Below are 22,115 nucleotides of genomic sequence, written 5' to 3'. Positions count from 1 at the left end.
CTGGAAGGAGGAGACAATGTATTACGTTCCTCTTGAGGGGTCACATCATGCTGTTAGGGTTGTGCAATTCTCTTCATAAGTGTAAATGTTCATGAGTTTGACAAGACCTGAGATATTTTCCTCTGCATGAACGTAAGCAAACTTAATAGAGGTAAAGATTTTTTTAGAAAATGCTATCAAACAAACCAAACCAAGCAGTCCAACCTTCAAGTTTATTTAAAAGCACTTTCAAAGAATGTCAAAAGTGTTAGTTGCTAAGTCCTGCCTGACTCTTTGTGACCCCATGGACCATAGCCTGCCAGACTCCTCTGTCCATGGGATTTTCCAGGCAAGAATACTGGAATGGGTTGCCATTCCCTTCTCCAGGGAATCTTCCTGACCCAGGGATTGAACCCAGGTCTCTCACATTGCAGGCAGATTCTTTACCATCTAAGCCACCAGGGAAGCCCAAAGAATGTCATTGGGAATCCAACTGATAATGCAAACATCAACCTTACTATATAATATTCTTCCCTCTTGCCATGTCTCCCTCTGTGTCTCCTATATCCCTGCATGCATGCATGCTAAGTCATTTCACCCGTGTACAACTCTGCAACCCCATGGACTCTAGCCCACCAGGCTCCTTTGTCCATAGGGTTTTCCAGGCAAGAATATTGGAGTGGGTTGCCATGCCCGTTTCCAGAGGATCTTCCTGACCCAGGGATCGAATCTGCATCTCTTGTGTCTCCTGCATCGCCAGGCGGATTCTTTACTACTACTGCCACCTGGGAAGCCTGTATCCTGAGAGCAAACAAAATGCTTCTCCTTGCTCTTCTCTCAAGACTTCTCCAAGTCTATTCTCTTTCCATCTGTGTCATAAACTGGTCTTTTTTCCCCATTCCTCAGCTTCCCAGATGTATTTCTCCCTGCCTCCCTCACCCCTCCGCCCTTGCCATATTGTTTCTTTGCCTGTAAAGAAAAATCCTGTCCATCTGTCTCAGACTTCTTCTTATTCATCAGCTCTTTTATCTATTACTTAATCAGTATACAAAAATAACTAAATGATGGGGTACAAGGTTATCAAATACAGTGTTAGAAAACTCATGAGCGAAGTTTTAAAATGCTCACACATTGCAGATTCTTATCCCAATTTTATTTTATTTTATAGGTATGACATCTAAATCTGTAAGAATTTAAGAGATAAGATTGTGTGTACTTATAAAAACAATATCATCCTTCTATAGTAAGTCAGTATAGCTTTAGTTTTCATTATGGAGATATTTGTGTTTCTTCCAAATAAGGAATAAACATGTACAATGAATGAATTGTTTTGCAGTCTAAAGAAGGTGCATTTATTGTCAGAGATTCAAGACATTTGGGATCCTACACCATTTCTGTGTTTATAAGAGATAAAAGGTAAGCAATTGTGATTTTGGTCACTTTAGAAATAATAGTCACTAGGATAGTCATTGTTAAGGAGTTACCATCTCATAGAGAATGGAAGTGAGAGCCTAACATAGAAAATTGCTGGCCTGGATGTTGGGACAACTAATTGGTTCCAATTTTATCCCCTAAGAAGCTCTGTGTGTGATATTAAATATAAGTTACTTGCACTCTCATCTCCTTTTCTCAATTATCAAGTGAGGAGATTTGATTAGTTGTAGCACACACTGCTGATGCTTTCCTCATATCCCTTGGTTAACCCCAGGGTTTACCTACAGAGAGCTCTCTTGAATGCAGAAAGCTTCCTGTTTCTTTCTTCCTGAGAATGTTCTTTGCCTATGGGTTCTCGTGGTCCCCCGGGGGTGGGCTGGAAGTGACTAAGGGTATGTTCCACATTTCTCTCATGGCTTCCTGAAGGGATTAAGTCCCATTTGCCCATAACAAACCTGCTCATCAAGACACCCGCTGGTGGTTTTCCTCCTTTCTTTGTCTCACATGTCTCACGGTGCATTTGCTTATTCATTGGACTGATACCTGATTCAGTAGATACTTCTAAGTATCCGTTACGAGCTGTACATTTTTGGACACTAGACTTGTCGCCTAGACATCTTTGGCTGAAGTTATATTTTATCTAAGACCCTAATACTAGCTGTGGAATTTTCCCAGCAATGGTGAGGCACCTATTTATTGTAATCCTATCTACTTTTCAGTGTGTAGTGAGGATACAAGGTTTTGAAGTCGAGTCGTGTTGCTTAATGATTGACTTGGTTTCAAAGTGATCTTTTGCTTGTTTATGAACTCACATTTTATTGGTTATAGAGATATGGAGGCTACCATCAAGCATTATCAAATTAAAAGGAATGACTCAGGACAGTGGTATGTGGCTGAAAGACACCTGTTTCAATCAATCCCTGAGTTGATATGGTATCACCAGCACAATGCAGCCGGTAAGTTGGAAAATTCAGGCTGGCAGAGTTGGGGAGCCAGGCCCCAAGTAGGTTATGTGTCTTTGGTCAGACATTTAACAGGAGCAAATATCCCTCTAGAAATGTTTAAGAGCTTGAAATACAACCTGTCTTATGAGTAGTTCTCCTCCTCAGGAGAGGAGGAGATGTTTTTTTGTTTTTCTAGTCAGAGGGGCAAGGAAGTAGGTTGATTTTTCACATTTCTGCCAGTTTAGAAAAAAGATACAAAGATTCAAAAGGCCATTTAGTCACTATACATTTGTTCTTGAAATTTACATGGTGCTAAATGTAATAAAATTTCAAATGTCTTAAAGAATCATGCTTTTTTTCCCTTGGCCCCTATAAAAAATTTGCTCTCTAGACAGTTACAGTAGAAAATTACCCTTAAATGTCTCATTCTCTGTATTTCCTGTTTGGAGAGCAGGCACAGTCTTTCACAGTTATAATCTGACTTAAGTATACCATACCAGAGGCATATTTAACCCCCTCCTCTTGCTGTTATTTGCAATGATGGCTACTTTTGAGAACCTATCATCTGTGGAAAGATGTAAGATTCCAGAAAGTTCCATCACAATTACAATCACAGCTCTGACCTTCAGTCCTCATTCAGTCTATTCTGGACTACTCTGAGTCCAAGAGGAATCTCTTTACCTCAACATTATAGAATTTGGAACCCAGCACAACTTTCATATTGTTTTGATTTCTTGATGCGCAGTACTTTTTAAGATTTTTCTCATGAAAAGTTGTGTTGACAAAAAGAATCCCTTTTGGAAAGCAGTCACTTTTCCATTACACTGGTTTTTTATATCAGGAATAAATCCATGGAAATTTTATACACTTATGGGCTGAGTCCACCTGGATACTCCTGGTGGTCACTGGGCCTTTGGTCAGAGAGGAAGTGGCAACGTGTTTGAGTGACGCCAGTGAGGACGTATTTGTGGCCAGAGATAGAAACCCTTAGAATCAGATATGGTCTGAGTTTTCTTCCTCACTCTCTTCTTTCCTCTTCCTTCAAAGAAGAAATTTAAGAAACTGAGTGTCTGTGGTGGTGAGGTTAAAAAAAGTACTGAGGCAGATCAGGATGTGCTAACCTAAAAAGTTGTTAGTGATCAATTGTTTACAAAGGAAAAAAAAGTGCAAAACAGTATATTTATAGCCTCACTTTTGTAGAGTAATACACATTCACAGAGACATGTGTGCCTAGGAAAATTCTGTTAAAGTTTAGATAATAATTTTTAAACTAATAAGATGATAACAGACTATAAACTGTTAATGTTTACCTCTGGGGAAGGAGACTGAGGGTAAGGAAAACTTTTATTTTCTGCTTTATAGCTTGCCCTAGGTTTTTTTTTTTATTACAATATACATATACATAAATTATTCTTACAGTGTATGAAATACCATACAGATAACTTTTAAAATTAAAGCTAGATCAAACAATAAGAAGATGAAAGACAGGAGTTGAAAACTTATAACTATGGCTGCTGTTAGAAAAGAAAGTAGAAAAGAGATAAGACAAAGAGGAAGAAAAATGATAAGAGGAAAGGCATGGGATCCAGAAGCAACTAGTATTTACTGAAGACTTACTTTGGGCTAGACCCTATTTATGTCTATTTATTTATTTAATCCTCAGAAAAATCCAATGAGGTTGATACTGCTGACATCTCCATCTCCCAGATGAGGAAACTCAGGCATACGTTGTGCTCAAGGTCACACCATTAATAGGTATTTGAGCCAAGATTTGAAACCACAGAAATCTATGAAGCCACTGGAGCCATTCAACCCACTGGCTCCACACTCTGTGTTTAATGACTACTGTCTTTTCCAGAAGCAAATTAGATTATTGGAGAGACCATTTTAGAAGAGGCTTGAAACCCATGACTAGCCCGTCTACTTTTTGACTTCTGGTCAGTTTAGCTCATAACAATCCATTTCCTTACCAGAAGTAAGGACAGTGCAGAGAGCGACAGGCTTTTTTTGTTTCTATCAGAGAGATACACTGTCACTAAACTATTGGTAGTCATTCACAAAACAGAAATGTTTGGCAAGCAAAAACTTTGAATTCAGAGGGAAGTGTTAGGGTGTTAAAGCAATTCCTCTTGTGTTTTTTTATTTGGATCATGTGTTATGGAGTCCCAACTCGATGAGGACTCTAACCCCAACTAGGTCTTCAGAGTCACTAGTAAGCATCCTTTCTTCTGTTCAAATTTCTACCATTCTCCTCAAACCCTCTTTCCAGTATTATCCACTGCCCATCAGCAAATTGGTGGCTCAGAGGTTAAAGCGTCTGCCTCTAATACAGGAGACCTGGGTTCGATCTCTGGGTTGGGAAGATCCCCTGGAGAAGGAAATGGCAACCCACTCCAGTATTCTTGCCTGGAGAATCCCATGGACGGAGGAGCCTGGTGGGCTACAGTCCATGGGGTCGCAAAGAGTCAGACATGACTGAGCGACTTAACTTATCAGCAAATTGCCTCTCTACTTCACTAAGAAAATTGAAATCTAAGCGATACAAACTATGTATAAAATAAGCTACAAGGATATATTATACAACATAGAGAGTTACAGCCAATATTTTATAACTATAAATGGAGTATAACCTTAAAAAATTATGAAACACCTTATTGTACAGCTGTAACTTATATAATATTGTACATCAACTATATTCTGTTTTAAAAAATTAAAAGAACATCAAAGTCACCAAACATGAACTATCTCAATCTCATCCTTTTGCTTGCCATGCTCTTACCCTCATCTCACTCCCTCCAGCATACAGCATATTTTTCTATAGTGAAATCTTGGGAATAATTTTAAGGTCAATTTATAGTCATTGATGTATATTGATTATATGTTGAGTGTAAGAAGCTTATAGCAAAACACTGACATTTCCATGAAACATACAGATGTGTATATATGTTCAAATACACATATAGAGATTTTTGCAAAGATGGTCACAAAAATGATAACAAAGTATCTCTGGATACTAAGATTTTGTAAGGGACCTTTTCATTTTTGTTTTTTCTTGGATTCTTTAACTTGTGTTCAATGAGCATATACTATATTATGAAAAGTCTTTTTCAAATAGGAAAAATAACCAAACAGACTAAATGTAGAATACTTTCTCTGGCTGATCTGTTTAGGGAATGGTTCCATCTTCTGGTATATTTGGCTTTTTCTCTTGTACCAGGAACCAGAACTGAAATGCTGGTTTCTTTCTCTCCCCAGGACTCATGTCCCGTCTCCGTTACCCAGTTGGTCTGACGGGCAGTTGTTTGCCAGCCACAGCTGGTTTTAGTTATGGTAAAGTATGCACGTATGCTCAAGTAAAAATCAAATCAAGTAAAGAGTCTATCCCAAGTTCTATGTTCTTTGAATTCTCAGCTCTTTCGAGATGTCTGTCTTGATATATGTTTTCTCCTCAACGTTTAAATCTCCTTTCTGAGATTTAAATGCATTTAAATGCATCTCATAAGGGCATTTAAACTTTGGGGGGAAATGTTTCACTTTTGTTTTAAATTTCATTATACATTATTTGGAACCTCTTTGATAAATTCCAATTCTTTTTATTTGAATGATTGGGTTATTGCTCTCTGGTTATGTGGGTGACTGGGAAATGACTCCTTCCCAATGGGACCTACTAAAACGAACTGTGAAATCTGTCCTTTTCACCTTTTCAAATAGAACTTGGGTGAAGTTTGATTTGAACTATTTTCTAGTGAATGTGGTAGTTACGAATCTATGAGAATAAATAAGAGCCAAAGAATCTTTCTTTCTAATTTGGTGACATTTTATTTCCTTAAATTTATCTCACTGTGGGGACTAAGAATATGCTTAAAACACACACACACACACAATTGTTGTGTAGCAGGTACCCAGGACTCAGTCTCTGAATTGGGATGGAAAGGTGATTCCAGAGTATTATGTGTGCTTAGATTATTTCTCTACCCCATAAATACTACATGTTTTAAAATTCTATCATTAGCAGTTTATCTAAGTTAAATATGGTCTTCATTCATTAAAAAAATAAACTTTTCAATGTTTAAATATCCTTAACAGTATATAGTTCATAAATCTAGAGTCTGATTTTGTTTGTCTCATTTTGATTACTTTATATAAACAAAGTTCAACACCGTGCATCCATGTCTGGCTCCTTTCTCCCACCGGTCCAGGAGTGAGTTCACTCGTGGTGTCGGATGTGGTTGGCTCATCTGTGTGGCGCTGCACTGCTGTTTTCTGACTATATTGCAGTGGGTTTGCCCATTTTTCTTTATATAGCCATGTGGGTTGTAACCAATTTTTGGCTTTTCTAAATAATATTATTACGAACATTCTTGCATGTCTTTTGATAAAGTTTAATCACATTTATGGCCAGACAATGTTGGATGTATACTTAGAAGTAGACTTACTGGGAGTCAGTTTTCCAAAGAGCTTATCCCAAATTATATTTCAGTCAATGGCATATGTGAGTTTCAGCTGCTCCGCATCTTTGTCCTTGCCAGTGTTTCATATTCTTGTGGGTTTTGTTTGTTCTGACTTGGTTTTGGTTCACATTTTAGCGTGATATGTGTGTGCATATCTCATTTTGGTTTAAATATGCAATTTCCCTGATTAACTTTTCATAGGTTCAGTTGCCATTTTGGGTATTCTCTTTTGTGAGAGAAAACTCTACTCAAGTTTTTATTTGACACTTAAAAATAGGATTATATGCCTTTTCCTAGTTGATTTATTCTTATTTTGCAAAGGAATTCTTAGGTTGGTTATATATTTTGAGAAATATCTTCCCCCAATCTGTGGCTTACCTTTTCATTTTCTTAGTGGGCTGTATTTGATAAATAAGATTTTATGAAGTATAATCTATCAATATTTTCTTCTATGGTTATATTCTGTTGAATAAATCTATGCCAGTCCCAAGGTCATGAATATATTCTCCTATGTTACTTAGCCCGATACAAGGGTCCATTAGTCCTAATAATTCTTTTTTTTTTAGGGGTAGGGGAGAACATGCTTCACAGCTTGTGAGATCTTAATTCCCTTTCCAGAAATTGAACCTGGGCACTGGACAGTGAAAGCATGAAATCCTAACCACTGGAGAGCCAGAGAATTCCCTTCAATTCTTTTAAATGCATTGTCTTAAAGTTCCAGCAGATGGTGGCATTGCTATATAAAAGGGGATACTAAAAAGTTAAGATTTGATTCTCAGAGTTTTCCAAAGTATTATTTTAAAAATAGTACCCCCGCCCCCACTGATTTGCTTCTATAGGATGAGACATATTCACTAATGCAATTCTCATTTCAAACGTACACTTAGATATAGGTTAGAATCTTAATATTGAAAATATTTATTAGATGAATTGATTAGACTTTTTGCAAAAGAGAAAGGGCAAAAAAGCCCTTTAGGGGTGGGAGTGGCAGAGGAACTGTAAAAGAAACTGGGATGGGGGTGGGGGGAGCCCAGGTTTTATCTACCTCACAAGTTTACTTATCAGAAGAAAAAAAGTCTGGGGACGTACATATTTAGGTCCCACATCTGGTTTTGGCAAGTTTAGTTTAGAAAGACACAGAGCTGTGTTTCCTTCTGGGTCTCTCAGGAAAGAAAAAGCCTGTTTTGATACCCATAATTTCTCTCTAAGTAAGTGAGAATTGTATCTGTTTATTTTTACTTATTTTATGAAAATGTGTTTCTATGGCACAGCTCAGCATACAAAATTCCTTTAGAAATTATTCCATTTAAACTTGAATTCTGGAATTACACTTTTAAGCCACAATGATAGTATTAAAAATGGTAACAGGCCCTTTCTACTCATTTGTAAATGTTTTTGACCTCTCTGAAAAATAAAATAGGTTGAGATAATTCCTAGATCTTTTCTAGCTCTAAAATTTAACTTTTCCTTACTTGCAACATGGATATTTTACTTTTCCAGAAAAGTGGGAGATAGATCCATCTGAGTTGGCTTTTGTGAAGCAGATTGGAAGTGGTCAGTTTGGGGTGGTCTATTTAGGCCAGTGGCGAGCACATGTCCAGGTAGCCATCAAGGCCATCAATGAAGGCTTCATGTCTGAAGAGGATTTCATTGAAGAGGCTAAAGTGATGATGTAAGTATATACAAAACCCAGACAAGTAGGCACAACATACAGATGTCATGGAAAGAACATGGATTTTGGAATCAGTCACAAGTGGATTTGTGTCACAACTCTGCCCAAGCTAGTTGTGGGACCTGGGTGAACTATTTGACTTCTGTGTGGCTTGAGTTATTTCATTTTTCTAAGCTTCAATTTCGTCACCTGCAAAATCTCACCCAGAATCTCTATCAGAAACAAGGAATTAGAATTTAAATCCTTCTTCTGAGATGTTTAAACATAATTTGAGATGTTTAAATATATTGGGAAAAAATATTTCACTTTTATTTCAAATCTCATACATTTTTAGGAGCCCTTTCGATAAAGCAGGTGGGAGAAGATGGTGAAAGGGGTGATAGCAGAGATGGAAAGAAGAGAATAGTTTCAGGATACATTTTTGAGATAAAATTATCAGGACTTGCTGATAAATTAGTTGTGGCAAATCACTGAAGGAGACTGGGGGACCAAAAAGTGAAAACCAAGGTCTTGGGTGCACTATTAGGCAGAGAATGGCACCATTTACTGAAAGGGAAGAGACCTGCTGAGGAATAGTTTTAGAGGAAAAATGAGTAATTCTGCTTTGGACATGTTGAATTTGAGAGACCTATTGGGTAGCCAAGTATGACCAAGGGTCAAATGCACGAGTCTAGAGTTCAGGAGAGAGGTCAGCCTGGTCACCACAGATGACAGTAAAAACTCTGAAACTTGATCTGATCACATGGGAAAAAAGAACAATTAGAAGAGAAGAAGACTACAGAGTTTGAAAATATTTAAGTAACAAATTTACATAAATATGACATGTTTGTTCTACAATGAATCATATGCATTTTTCTAAGATGAGAAAGGGATGTGTATTAATGGGTCCTAAGGTTACAGCAAACAACAGTGTTCTTTTTCTGTTTGCATCTTTCTGTGCCCTTGAAAAATATTTGTCTTATTTGTTAGACTGAACCATACAAGTGAGGGTTTATTTATTTGTTCTTGCTTTATTTCTGATAAAGGTTATCTGATAAAGGTTATTTCTGTTTTTCTGATAAACTTTTGCTAGTGATCTTACTGAGCAAATACAGTGTAATGTTCTAATTCTCAAATGCTTACATGTGAGTATCAATTTGGCAGCTTTCTCGTGGAAAATTAGTTTTCCATCTCAAGAATTGCCTTCCTGCCATTATTCTGCACACATGTAAGCTGCATCCCCTAAGTGAAAATACACTTCATGAATTAGAAACGTAAATCAGACAAAATCTACACATATAATATGTACGTGTGTGTGTGTGCTCAGTCGCTCAGTTGTGTCTGATGCTTGCGATCCCATATACTGTAGTCTGCCAGGCTTCTCTATCCATGGGATTCCCAGGCAAGAATAACCGCAGTGTGTTGCCATTTCCCACTCCAGGGAATCTTCCCAGAGATGGAACCCATCTCTTGTGTCTCCTGCACTGGCAGGCAGATTCTTTACCACTAATGCCACCATATAATACCTATATCTATAAATTAAAATCATGTATAGGTGCTTGAATATCTTTCTCCCCTACTAACTGGAGTGTTTCTGTTTGCTCATTATATGGGAATGTATCAATCACTCATACATGTTATTTTAATATAATTAATATCCCTGATTCATTGATCTTGTATTATCTTTATGAATGGAAAGAAGTAACATTTCAATGTACTTTTGACTAACAAAATGTTAGTTTATTATACACCTCCTAAAATTACAAACATTAATTTGAATATTCTATTCCATATTCAAGTTGGCATAAAAGGGCTTTAGGGACTGACTATTACAGTACAAAAGAAACAATAAATTTTTGAAAAATAAATAACTAAAAAGTTTTTCTCTTTTTTAAACTTTTTATTTTATATTAGACCATAGCCGATTAATAATGTTATGATAGTTTCAGGTGACCAGCAAAGGGACTTAGTCATATATTTACATATATCCATTCTCCCTCAAACTCCGCTCCAATCCAGGTTGCCACATAACATTGAGGAGAGTCATCAGTGCTATACAGTAGGTCCTTGTTGGTTATCCATTTTAGACATAGCAGTGTGTACCTGTGGATCCAAACTCCCTAACTATCCCTTCTCCCCATCTTTCCCAGCTGGTAACCATAAGTTCATTCTCTAAGTCTGTGAATCTGTTTTTGTTTTGTAAACAAGTTCATTTGTATCATTTCATTTCTTTAAACAAAATTTTTTAAAGTGTATTTTATTTTTGGCTGTGCTGGGCCATTGTTGCCGCTCGGGCTTTTCTCCAGTAACGGTGAGCCGGGGCTGCTCTCTAGCTGCAGTGCGAGTGATTTTCACTGCAGGGGCATCTCCCGTGCGGAGCACAGGCTCTAGGGTATGCAGGCTTCAGAAGTTGTGGCTCCCAGGCTCTAGAACAAAGGCGCAATAGCTGTAGCGCACAGGCTTAGTTGCTCCATGGCATGTGGCATCTTCCCAGATCAGGGATCAAACCTGCATCTCTTGCATTGGCAGGTGGATTCTTTACCACTGAGCCACCAGGGAAGCCCTCATTTGTATCATTTCTTAAAAACTTTATTTTAGTGTATTTTAGTAGGTGATATTCAAGGACACTGTGTATGTGTATGTGAAAAGAGAAAAAGAGAGGAAAGAAAAGTTCAAGCAGCTGAGCACAAATGTTTTAATTCTCTAAAGTGAAATTTTAAGTTATCCAACAGTTCAAAGCTCCTTTCTATGAGGTGTCACAGCCATCACCCTTTTAAGAGACATAAAATTATGATATGGGTGTGTCTGTGTGTATGTGTGTGGTTACTAAATACATAGAAGAGTTTCATGTCAGTAAATGTTTTTCAGTCTTCAACTTAATCTAAAAATTTCCTTTAAATGCATTTATTAGTTATAATTTAATTTTCTATTAAAAATTCACATCAATTGCTCTTTCTTCCCTCTGTCTGTCCCGAATTTTTTGTCTAGACAGCTGTGATTGGGGAGGTTGAAACTCGAGGACCAGGAACTGGGCAAGGAGTAGCAGTAAAGAGGAAACAAAAGGCTTACAAAATGGAAAAAAGAAAAATAGAATATGGACTATCCTGTATGTACCACAACTTAGGAAGTAGTACCGCATAACCTCTTGACCCCACTCTCTTAGCACATAAAATGGAAAGGAAACTGTCCTACTTGCTCTGTGGTTGGTTAGTTTCAGTCATAGCTTGATGATGAACATTATATGGAAATGGTAAGTATCACCCGTTGAGTTCAAACACTTGAAAACACAAAAGTGATTTTGCTCATGGGTCTATGCTTTCTTCAACAGGAAGTTATCTCATTCGAAGCTGGTTCAGCTTTATGGAGTGTGTATACAGCAGAAGCCCCTTTATATTGTGACAGAGTTTATGGAAAATGGCTGCCTGCTTAACTATCTGAGAGAGAGAAAAGGAAAGCTTAGCAAGGAGATGCTACTGAGTGTGTGCCAAGACATCTGCGAAGGAATGGAATATCTGGAGAGAAACTGCTTTATCCATAGGGATTTAGTAAGTACAGAGCAAATTTGCTATTTTGTGAGGGACATGATAAGTTAGGACTTTCAAATACTTTGAATAATGCATCCTCTGGCTTAATTTTAAAACATTTTTCTATTTGTGTAATTTGTTGAGAAATGTAGATTTATGTTCTATTGCCTACTGATGCTGTAACCAAGTAAGATGTTACCCTACATATGCCTTGAACTAGTTATTCACCAACAAATCAACTAAACTACGTTCCCTTCCTCTCTCCCCCTTTCTTTTTCCTTCTCTTACTGCCATCTTTCTTTCTTTCAGCCAATAATCAAATACATATTAAGTGCCTATATATGACAAGCTCTCTGCCAGGTGCTGGAGGACCATGCTGAAGCACCAGCCCCAGTGGGTCTCACACAGGGGGTGAAACTCCCTCCGAGTGGAGATGGTTTGGTTCTTACAGCAGCATAAAAGCACTACTGGCATTATTGAGAGGGACTCGAAATGTTAAACCATTCTGTTCTGTATCACTCAGAACAACCCTCCAAACAAAAAAGATCAAAGCTTGTTTTACCTCAGAAGCAAATAGCTCTGCTTCCCTGCCTTGCTACCTCCCCTTGAAAAACATTTTCGATCTGCTCCGTATTTATTCATGATATTCGTACTATTCCTTCTATGTCCTTTCATGTCTCGTTTCTAAGTTTCCAAATTAAATCCAATGAAAATTTGAGAATTTATGAGAAGTCCCTGTTACTGACACTTACAGGTAATCCTGAACTTCCATCAGCCATGACTAGGATGACCATAATATCTGTCATTCAGGCTGGACTATTTTGGGGCAAGAAAGGGGTCATAATTTCATTAGCCCCAGCACACCATTGCTTGTCCTACACATGATTTAGAGCTCCCATTGACATTTATTATTTACTACCTCCTTTAATAATTGTTTACATTGTTTACACAAATATTAGACTCCAGACTCCTTGACATCAAGGTGTAGACTTCTGAGCTGCAGTTCATTGTCATGAGAGTGCAAGTTGCTGAGCAATGGCTCTCAAACTTAGCTGGGCATTAGAATCATCTGGGGGCTTTAAACCATCACAGTACCGAGCCCATACCACCAACCAACGAAATCAGAATCTTTGGGGGTAAAATCTAGTGACCAAGTCTTTTGGAAAATTTCCCTGATAAGTTTGTTATGCAGTCAAGATGGCATACCCTGCCTCAGCTAGTTGAAATCTCACCTTTGTTTCTTACTAGACATGTGACTTTAAGTAAGTTAGTTAACTAGTCAAGTGGTGTTAATTATAGCACCTCCTTCCTATGGGCTTACTGGGAGGATTACGTGAATTAATATGTGTAAGCACTTAAAGCAGTGCCTGGCACGTAGAAAAGCTCCACCATTGTTTTACACGCCTCATGATGCATTCCCCAGTGTCTGGCCTGAGTTGCCATTGAGCACACATTTTATTGGATGGATATGGTATCAGTTCCACCTAACTCACCTTCCTAGTCTCTGGTTTGTCCTCCCCATGAAGATTAGAATTCAAAATTCAGTCAGGTGACAGTTAAGGTAATTCCATTTGCTCCAGCTGTCTTCTTGCAGACCTGCCTAGTCTTGGTTCCTTCCTTGATCACTGTCTTTTGTGTCCCGTTTTCTCCACCTATATGCCACTAAGATCTATTAGCTAACAATGTGTGTGTTCTCTGTTGAGGGCTTGCCTTGTGGTTTGACTTTGAGATCATTGCTGGCACTTGTCAACATCTTCCAGACTGGCCCCTGCTGGCTCTCCATTTCAAGTTTTTTCTTTTGTTTTTGAACTAACTGAACCACAAATTAGCTCAAAAGAGAAAAATTCTGTCAAACCTTTGACCTACATGAGGCTAAAAAATCAAGTCAATGGTTTTCCTGATTAAGCTGACTGAAAATAGATTGTCTTGGCATCAAATAGTTTCTGCATTATATACTACTATATTTAGTTCACTGTGGTTTAATAAATAAGAAAATATAAATTGTAAACTGTTCAGTTCAGTCGCTCAGTTGTGTCCGACTCTTTGTGACCCCATGATGTTACATTCAATGAAATATAAATTTTAAATACAATTTCTTAATTTCTGTAAGTAATTTTATATAATGATTATCCCAAAGATATATAATGATCTTTTATTTTTCATGCAGATTGGACTTTCCTCTTTTTATTTATAAAGGTAAAGTTTTAAATACACACTGTTTTTTCTATTAAGATTCATAGTTTTTTACCTCTTAGGTTGAGTTTATCCTGATACTTGTCAAGGATACTTCTTGAGAAAGATTACACATTTTAAAAAGGAAAAAAGTTAGTTAAAAATTTTCTTTTTTTATCATTTCTTAAAAAAAAATCACTAAAATCCATCTCACAAGGGCAGATACATTAAATCCTCTGTAGCTTCAACAGTTATCACCATGAAGCAACATGGTTGTTCACTCAGAGGTAGTGCTGAGCCACAAACCAAATAAGGAAAAGAGTACAAACTCTGGAAAGAAAAAACTTTGTATTCAAACCTGGATTCTTTTCTTCTTTCTATAGGCAGCAAGGAACTGTTTGGTCAGTTCTACATGTATAGTAAAAATTTCGGACTTTGGAATGACAAGGTACACGATGCACTTTCTTTCTTTGTTTCCTCATAGTAGGGAATCTTACATTCTACAGACAGACTGAAGGTGTTATTGGCTTTGCTCTTTCTTCCCTGAAGGAAGTGTTGGTGTGGTTGGACGTCCTGCTGACCCACTTTGAGCTTTAGGACATGTACCAATTTAGCTATAAGGGAAACGGAGACTGTGGGCTAGTCTTCTGATCTGTCAGGACATTATTAATAAAAGTATGTCATCCCTTAAAAATAAAAAGAACTTCATAGTCTACGTATCATATGGAGAAGGTTAAGAGAAAAGTTTTCCTTATATATTTCTGAAATAGAACAAAAAATTTGTTTGCTCAGCTTTGATTTTGCTGTCCTTTTCCTGCATTTCTCTTATCAATTGTAGTAGCTGACAGTCAGCAAGGGTGTGAAAATAAGGTTGCAAAACCTTATTTTCAACAACTCAATGCAATTTATATTTTGAGTCTGCTTTCCTTCAGGTTGCTAGAAATTTAATCCTAGTGATTTCAGGGTTTCTCCCTGGCTCTCTTCAGGGTCAAAATCCAAACTCCTTCTGTCTCATGGGGCCACATACTAGAGATGGCCTGACTGGTCCCTGTTGCTGCCCACTGAAACTGGCTTCCCTGCAGCCACCATCTTCCTGTTTTGTCCTTGTCTGACTCTTGACACAGGTGGTTGCTGACTCATCCTGAATTTCTGTCTGCAAGATTCCTTCATGCCTGGCATTATTAAACCACAGGCCTGTTTTAAACTGAAGAATTGCTATGGTTTTCTGAGATTCAAATATAATAAACACAATGGAGGTTTGGTTTAAGGAGGAAACTGTTTCAGGGTTACTTTCCCACCTTGATAGCAAGAAGAGAAGGTATCCTGAGCCTTTCTGTGGTAAAAGACTTTGCATTTTAGAAATCAGAGTTAACCAAAAGGATTAGAAGTACACAGAACTTAGGGGTGATTAACACAATGTGCTCTGAACTCTGATGGCTGTAGGTACGTTTTGGATGATGAATATGTCAGTTCTTCTGGAGCCAAGTTCCCAGTCAAGTGGTCCCCTCCTGAAGTTTTTCATTTCAACAGATATAGCAGCAAATCTGACGTCTGGTCATTCGGTGAGTGAATTTGATGTTCATTTGTTGGAGCTTTATTGAATAAAATAGAGATTGCTCTTTTAACTTTGATTTCTTGATATTATCTAGCTAAAAGTCTTCTTATAACTGTGGTTTCTGTCTCAGGTGTTCTAACACATCAGATTGTCTTTGGCAACTGGCAAGCTTCTTATATAAACTTGCCTTTGGGGTCTTTTCCTTTCCAACTGAGCACTTGCTGTAAAACCGTTACAGGGTCTACTGATTTAGAAAACAAATTCAGCCAACCTTCCCACACCACAAAGACTTTCAAGGAAAACTGATCTTACAGTGTCATTTAATCTTGAGTGTAATTAATAACCTTCATTGCTTGACTATCAGTGATGCCATCTCGTTTACATTATTATTCCCATATTTTGTGAAATTAGACATAGGCTTCCTTGGGGTCTATCGATAGCTATTTATATTGGGTAATGTTCTTCAGTGAAAAAGAGATACTGTGGATCCATGTCTGATGGAATTTGTTCTTTGAGTTGACTTGCAGAAAATGGCAATAAGTGATCTATCTATTCTCTTTCACCTGGGCTTCCTGGGTGTCTTCTTAGGTTTTGAGACATCTGTACCCTCAAAGGGTGTGAATGTTATTGCCCACAATAAGATTTAGCTTGTATTGATCTCATTAGCTCTCCACTGACATGTGATAGTCTTGGCTGGTGACATTTTAAGCTCTGCTGGAGAGCAGTTGAGTTGTGAGACCAATGATAGCAACATAAGGATTTCATCAATGGTGGTTGTAGAACAATTAGAAACCCTTGAGTTTTACTTGACCATCTGTCTTTCTTCCTCACTGGACAGTGAGCGTCTTAAATTCTTAAGAACTTGGACAGGTTTCAATCTTAATTCTGTGGCTCTAACATAAAGCTCAACATTCAGAAAACGAAGATCATGGCATCTGGTCCCATCACTTCATGGGAAATAGATGGGGAAACAGTGGAAACAGTGTCAGACTTTATTTTTTGGGGCTCCAAAATCACTGCAGATGGTGACTGCAGCCATGAAATTAAAAGACGCTTACTCCTTGGAAGAAAAGTTATGACCAACCTAGATAGTATATTCAAAAGCAGAGACATTACTTTGCCGACTGAGGTCCGTCTAGTCAAGGCTATGGTTTTTCCAGTGGTCATGTATGGGTGTGAAAGTTGGACTGTAAAGAAGGCTGAGCGCCGAAGAATTGATGCGTTTGAACTGTGGTGTTGGAGAAGACTCTTGAGAGTCCCTTGGACTGCAAGGAGATCCAACCAGTCCATTCTGAAGGAGATCAGCCCTGGGATTTCTTTGGAAGGAATGATGCTAAAGCTGAAACTCCAGTCCTTTGGCCACCTCATGCGAAGAGTTGACTCATTGGAAAAGACTCTGATGCTGGGAGGGATTGGTGGCAGGAGGAGAAGGGGACGACAGAGGATGAGATGGCTGGATGGCATCACAGACTCGATGGACGTGAGTCTGAGTGAACTCTGGGAGATGGTGATGGACAGGGAAGCCTGGCGTGCTGCGATTGATGGGGTCGCAAAGAGTCGGACACGACTGAGTGACTGAACTGAACTGAACATAAGGGTGGAGTCTGATCAATACATAATACATATTTGTAGAATAAGTGAATAATTAAATGAACTGAAATTGAGAGACTTGAAGGAGCTTCATCAATCATCCATGAGTTTTGAACACCTGCTTATATAAACAGAACCCCTGCCAGATTTTCCAGGACTCTACTCAGCAATCTTTCAGTGGAAAGAGGGAAATGCATGCCTCCTGGTCAGGAGTTTTCCTGGCCTTAGCAGGCAGCAGGGAATTACACAATATTGTCATTTGCTATGGAATGGTAGAAAGTTTCATTGATGTCAGGGTGTGGAGACATGAATGGTACTTTGAATTAAAGATGCTGCCAGCCTTTTCTTCCAATAAGGAGGCAGTCAGGACCAACAGAAGAGGAAGGAATTGTTTTCCCTTGGAATATATTCAGTTCAAAACCTAAGATGCACAGGATCTGCTTCCTGGATAGAACTGCAGTCATTCTGGATGATTGTAACTCCATGGCTGCAGGATGGAAATAATGCCTTGTAATTGGAAACAGCTCATTCAGTTCCAAGTAACCATCTCTCTCTAACCTCTTATTTTTATGTGTTTTATTTTCAGGAGTTTTGATGTGGGAAGTTTTCTCAGAAGGAAAAATGCCTTTTGAGAATAGGTCAAATTTGCAAGTCGTGGAATCTATTTCTAAAGGCTTCAGGCTGTACCGACCTCACCTGGCACCAATGTCCATATATGAAGTCATGTATAGCTGCTGGCATGAGGTGAGTGCCCTTACTTTCCTACAAAGATTGGCAGTTCCTGCATCTGAGAGCAGATTGATTATCACCCATGTTACGCCAGGACTCTGTCATGGCAGGAAATGGTTTCTATTTCTTGGTAATGATCCCTGAGAGCCAGAAGTACTTCCACAACAAAAATCATTAACGCATTTTAACAATGGCCTTTCAGCTGAGGAATTCAGTACCTTTTCTAAGTTTTATCTTTCCAAAATTGTTTCCTACAGAAACTCTCGATGTTATTAAAGCCTCCGTGATGAGAGGTTTTACTCCTTTTAAGAACTTCTGGGTGGAAACTAAGGGTAGAATCAGACTTGTTCAATTTTCACATTGAAAGAGAAGGATGGTGTTTTTATTAACTTCACTCTACTATAATTCGTCTTGCTTTTCCAAGGCTAAGAGTAATGGGTTTCATCTCTCCTGTGGCATTTGAGACTCCTGATAGATTAAACAAGAATAGGAATGAAGGCAGGAAGTGTGCCAGGAACTTGTACTTAGAAAACTCTCTCACAGGAGGCCAGTTTCTGTTTTACTTGAAATGCCAACGTTAAAAATAAGACCAGAAGAGTTTACATCCCACCTCTGTCTTTTCTGGGGACAACTCAACACACCCCTCCCCATCATCAGACTCCTCTGTGACTTTGACAGCTCTTCTCTCTTTTCAGTTGACAGTTTCAGCCCAGAATAGCTACAGCTGGATGAGGATTTCCTCCTGGCCAAAAAAGAAATCACTCGACTTCCAATTCACAAACACTAAAAAAATTCAGTATTTCAAAAGTAACATGGTTGTTTCCATTCCAGAGAAGTATTAATTTTATAAAGATCCCCAGTGTATGAAAATACTTTACATATGATTAACTGCTCTGCAAGTGCTCTTGAAAGACATAAAAAAAATATTAAGTAAGCTGTTAGTAGCAAACAGATGTCTGAAGAGCATCTTTGCAATAATAATGTAAATAGCTCAGGAATGTACATGTCTAAAGCAATATACTTGTACATGCATATACAATATAATACTTATTGAGATTTTACATATCTGTGGAGAGGAGACAGAGAAAGGAGTAAATAAGATGCTGAGGACCAAGTAAACAAGGTGCTTAAGCATCTCTAGACTCAAACATGATTATATTAGCATGGTTATACTTGTTTCTGGAGAAGGCAATGGCAACCCACCCCAGTACTCTTGCCTGGAAAATCCCATGGACAGAGGAGCCTGGTAGGCTGCAGTCCATGGGGTCGCAAGGAGTCGGACACGACTGAGTGACTTCACTTTCACTTTTCACTTTCATGCATTGGAGAAGGAAATGGCAACCCACTCCAGTGTTCTTGCCTGGAGAATCCCAGGGATGGCGGAGCCTGGTGGGCTGCCGTCTATGGGGTCGCACAGAGTCATCGGACATGACTGAAGCGACTTAGCAGCAGCAGCATACTTGTTTCATTGGCTCCGCTACTGGCACAACCTCAGCACCAGCAACAAGCTCCTCTATTTATTCTTGAAGTCTCAAGGAAGACTCTCACATGTGCTCACATATTCTCCTATTCTGTCCTTTAATTGTTATATTTTATTTACTCTATTTAAAAAATGTAGTTTATTATAGTTGGCTTACAGTGTTGTATATTAATAGCTGTTGTACAGCAAAGTGATTCAGTTATACATATATATATATACATTCTTCTTATTCTTCTCTGTTATGGTTTATCACAGGACATTGAATATAGTTCCCTGTGTATACAGTAGGACCTTGTTGTTTATCCATTCTATATATAATAGTTTGCACCTGCTAATCCCAAACTCCCAATCCATCCCTCCTCCACTCCCTCTCACCTTTGGCAACCAAAAATCTGTTCTCTATGTCTGTGAGTCTGTTTCTTTTTTGTAGATAAGTTCATTTGTTTCATAGTTTATCCACGTATAAGTAAAATCATATGGTATTTGTCTTTCTCTTTCTGACTGACTTCACTCAGTATGGTAATCTCTAGGTCTACCCGTGTTGCTGCACATGGTATTGCTTTCTCTTTTTTATGGCTGAGTAGTATTCCGTTGTATGTATGTACTTCATCTTCTTTATCCATTCCTGCATTGATGCACATTTAGGTTGTCTCCTACTCTGTACTTTTATTGATGTCATCTGTTTACAAGCCACTAGGGGTGGTGTCTCCCTACTAACCCTGTTGCCAGGGACCTCTACTACCATGAATGTTTCTATTTCCCATGGATTTCAAAGATGCCATGGAGCTTCCTCGTGGAGTCAAAGTCAAACCACCTCTCACTGTGAAATAGAAAAAAGGCTCTAATCTTCATGGCTGGGAATTTATTGACTGAGCCTTAAGACAGCACAATCAGTGCTTCAAGACCTGAAAAGGCCCTCATGGAAATATGCCTTTTGCTTTCTGACTAAAATCTATCTTTCTACAGGGGGTTAGGTATAGTGAATAACGGGCTGAGCTTGGGGACTTGGGACTCTAGAGGCCCCTCTCTCCCAGCTCTTCCTTTATTCCATGCATATCAAGTCATCCAAATAGATCTCTAGGGCAGATCTATGGAGCGTTCTGTGGTGATGGAAATATGCTATCCGCATTGTCCAATAGGTCAGGTGATACCTGGCTATCAAAGAATTGAAAAGTAGCTAGGGTGACTGAGAACTGTATTTTAAGATGTATCTAATTCCAGTTAATTTAAATAGCCACGTGAGTGTTTGCAGCTCTAGCCATTTTATTTTTGCAGCGATCTCTTCCTTTATATTTTCACACCCCTGCCTCGCTCAGCTACTGTTCATGCCCTGTCTATCAGCCAAGATATCTGTCTCTTCTGTTCGTGGTGAACCAGACTGGATCTGGGTCCTGCCAGCAAGTTCCAAAGCTGGTCTTTATGTGAATCTTAAGCTAAGTTGACCGCCTCCAATTCCCTTTTCCAGAAACCTAAAGGCCGCCCGACGTTTGCTGAGCTGCTACAGGTTCTTACAGAGATTGCAGAAACCTGGTGACCTCAAGGGACTGCCAACCCAGAGGATCATCCTGCAGGACCGTCATGAAAGGAAACCCTGGGTGAAGTCACTGATGGTGAATATCACCCTTTAGGGCCACTAACTCTGAGAAACAGTGCAAAGATCACAGGCTTTTCCAATTTGTTAAAGCTTGGGAGTATTCTGACAATAACTTTTCTACATATATGTTTGAAAGTGACTTCTAAACTTGGATTTTTCTGTAATATTCTTTATGTCTCATGCATGAAGAATGAAAAAATGCTCCATGGTGGTCTTTATAGTGACTGCTCTTCATGAGAAGCGCCCTGAGAGCCCCCAAGGTTACATGAAAATCTCATCCTTTACTGAGGACACTGCTTTACTGAAGAGGAGTGACTTTTTTTTTTTTACTTTGGTGGCGCATGCATAGAAGATGAAAATAAATTCTGCCAAATCCTGGAATAAAGGAGCCTCCCCTGCAGGATGTCATGCTTTTGAGCTGTACAGATCTCTATGAAAAATGCACCTTTACAAGCCACATGAGTGGTCATTCTGGAACTGTCCTTCATAATCTTCCTTATGTTATTTAATAAACTATTTTTGAACAGATTTGATTATTTCAGCACAGTTTCCTGTGCTCCAGTATTGAACACTGTTACAGGAGAAAGTCCTTTGAACAGGACCTGGTGAAGTTTCTGTTTCTAGTGAGATCCATTGTCCAGGACAATTCAGAACCTGCATCTCAGTTCTGAGATTTCACCCTTGGTACCTGTGAAATTGGATAATTGAGGAAGCCTCATTTTGTCATAGAAAGTACCTCTGGCACCTTCTAGAAGATAACTTGCTTTTTCCATAAGAACAAAAGGTGGCAAAAGCAAGATATTCAAATGTTACATCAAGTTCCATTATTTCTGAAGTCTAGGGTTTTAGATTCAAAATGAAATAACCAGTAATCACCATTAAACCTTAATTTTTCACATACCATTTGCAGGAATGATTGGAAATTGATCTTCGTCATCCTCAGTGCTTCAGAAAGGGGAAGCTGCATAGGGGAAAGGGTGCTGCAGAAAGCGGGAGTCATTACCATAAGGTT

The 22,115-nt window shown here is 38.6% G+C and overlaps 1 protein-coding gene across 2 annotated transcripts in view; it reads left to right on the top strand.

Annotated features, from left to right (window-relative positions):
* Positions 1-21,631, top strand: part of TXK (TXK tyrosine kinase) — a 65,301-nt gene extending 43,670 nt beyond the window's left edge. For both annotated transcript variants that reach the window (XM_040238160.1, XM_040238161.1), the window contains 9 exons: positions 1,316-1,395; positions 2,242-2,369; positions 5,613-5,687; positions 8,309-8,480; positions 11,788-12,004; positions 14,539-14,603; positions 15,599-15,717; positions 17,887-18,044; positions 20,975-21,631. In XM_040238160.1, coding sequence (XP_040094094.1) covers positions 1,316-1,395; positions 2,242-2,369; positions 5,613-5,687; positions 8,309-8,480; positions 11,788-12,004; positions 14,539-14,603; positions 15,599-15,717; positions 17,887-18,044; positions 20,975-21,043 — 1,083 coding nt within the window. In that variant the 3' untranslated portion in view covers positions 21,044-21,631. The remainder of the gene's footprint in view (positions 1-1,315; positions 1,396-2,241; positions 2,370-5,612; positions 5,688-8,308; positions 8,481-11,787; positions 12,005-14,538; positions 14,604-15,598; positions 15,718-17,886; positions 18,045-20,974) is intronic.
* Positions 21,632-22,115: the final 484 nt, after the last annotated feature.

This window comes from Oryx dammah, unplaced genomic scaffold, assembly GCF_014754425.2.
Source record: "Oryx dammah isolate SB20612 unplaced genomic scaffold, SCBI_Odam_1.1 HiC_scaffold_3, whole genome shotgun sequence".
Taxonomy (NCBI): domain Eukaryota; kingdom Metazoa; phylum Chordata; class Mammalia; order Artiodactyla; family Bovidae; genus Oryx; species Oryx dammah.
This window is presented reverse-complemented; position numbering and strand designations above follow the sequence as displayed.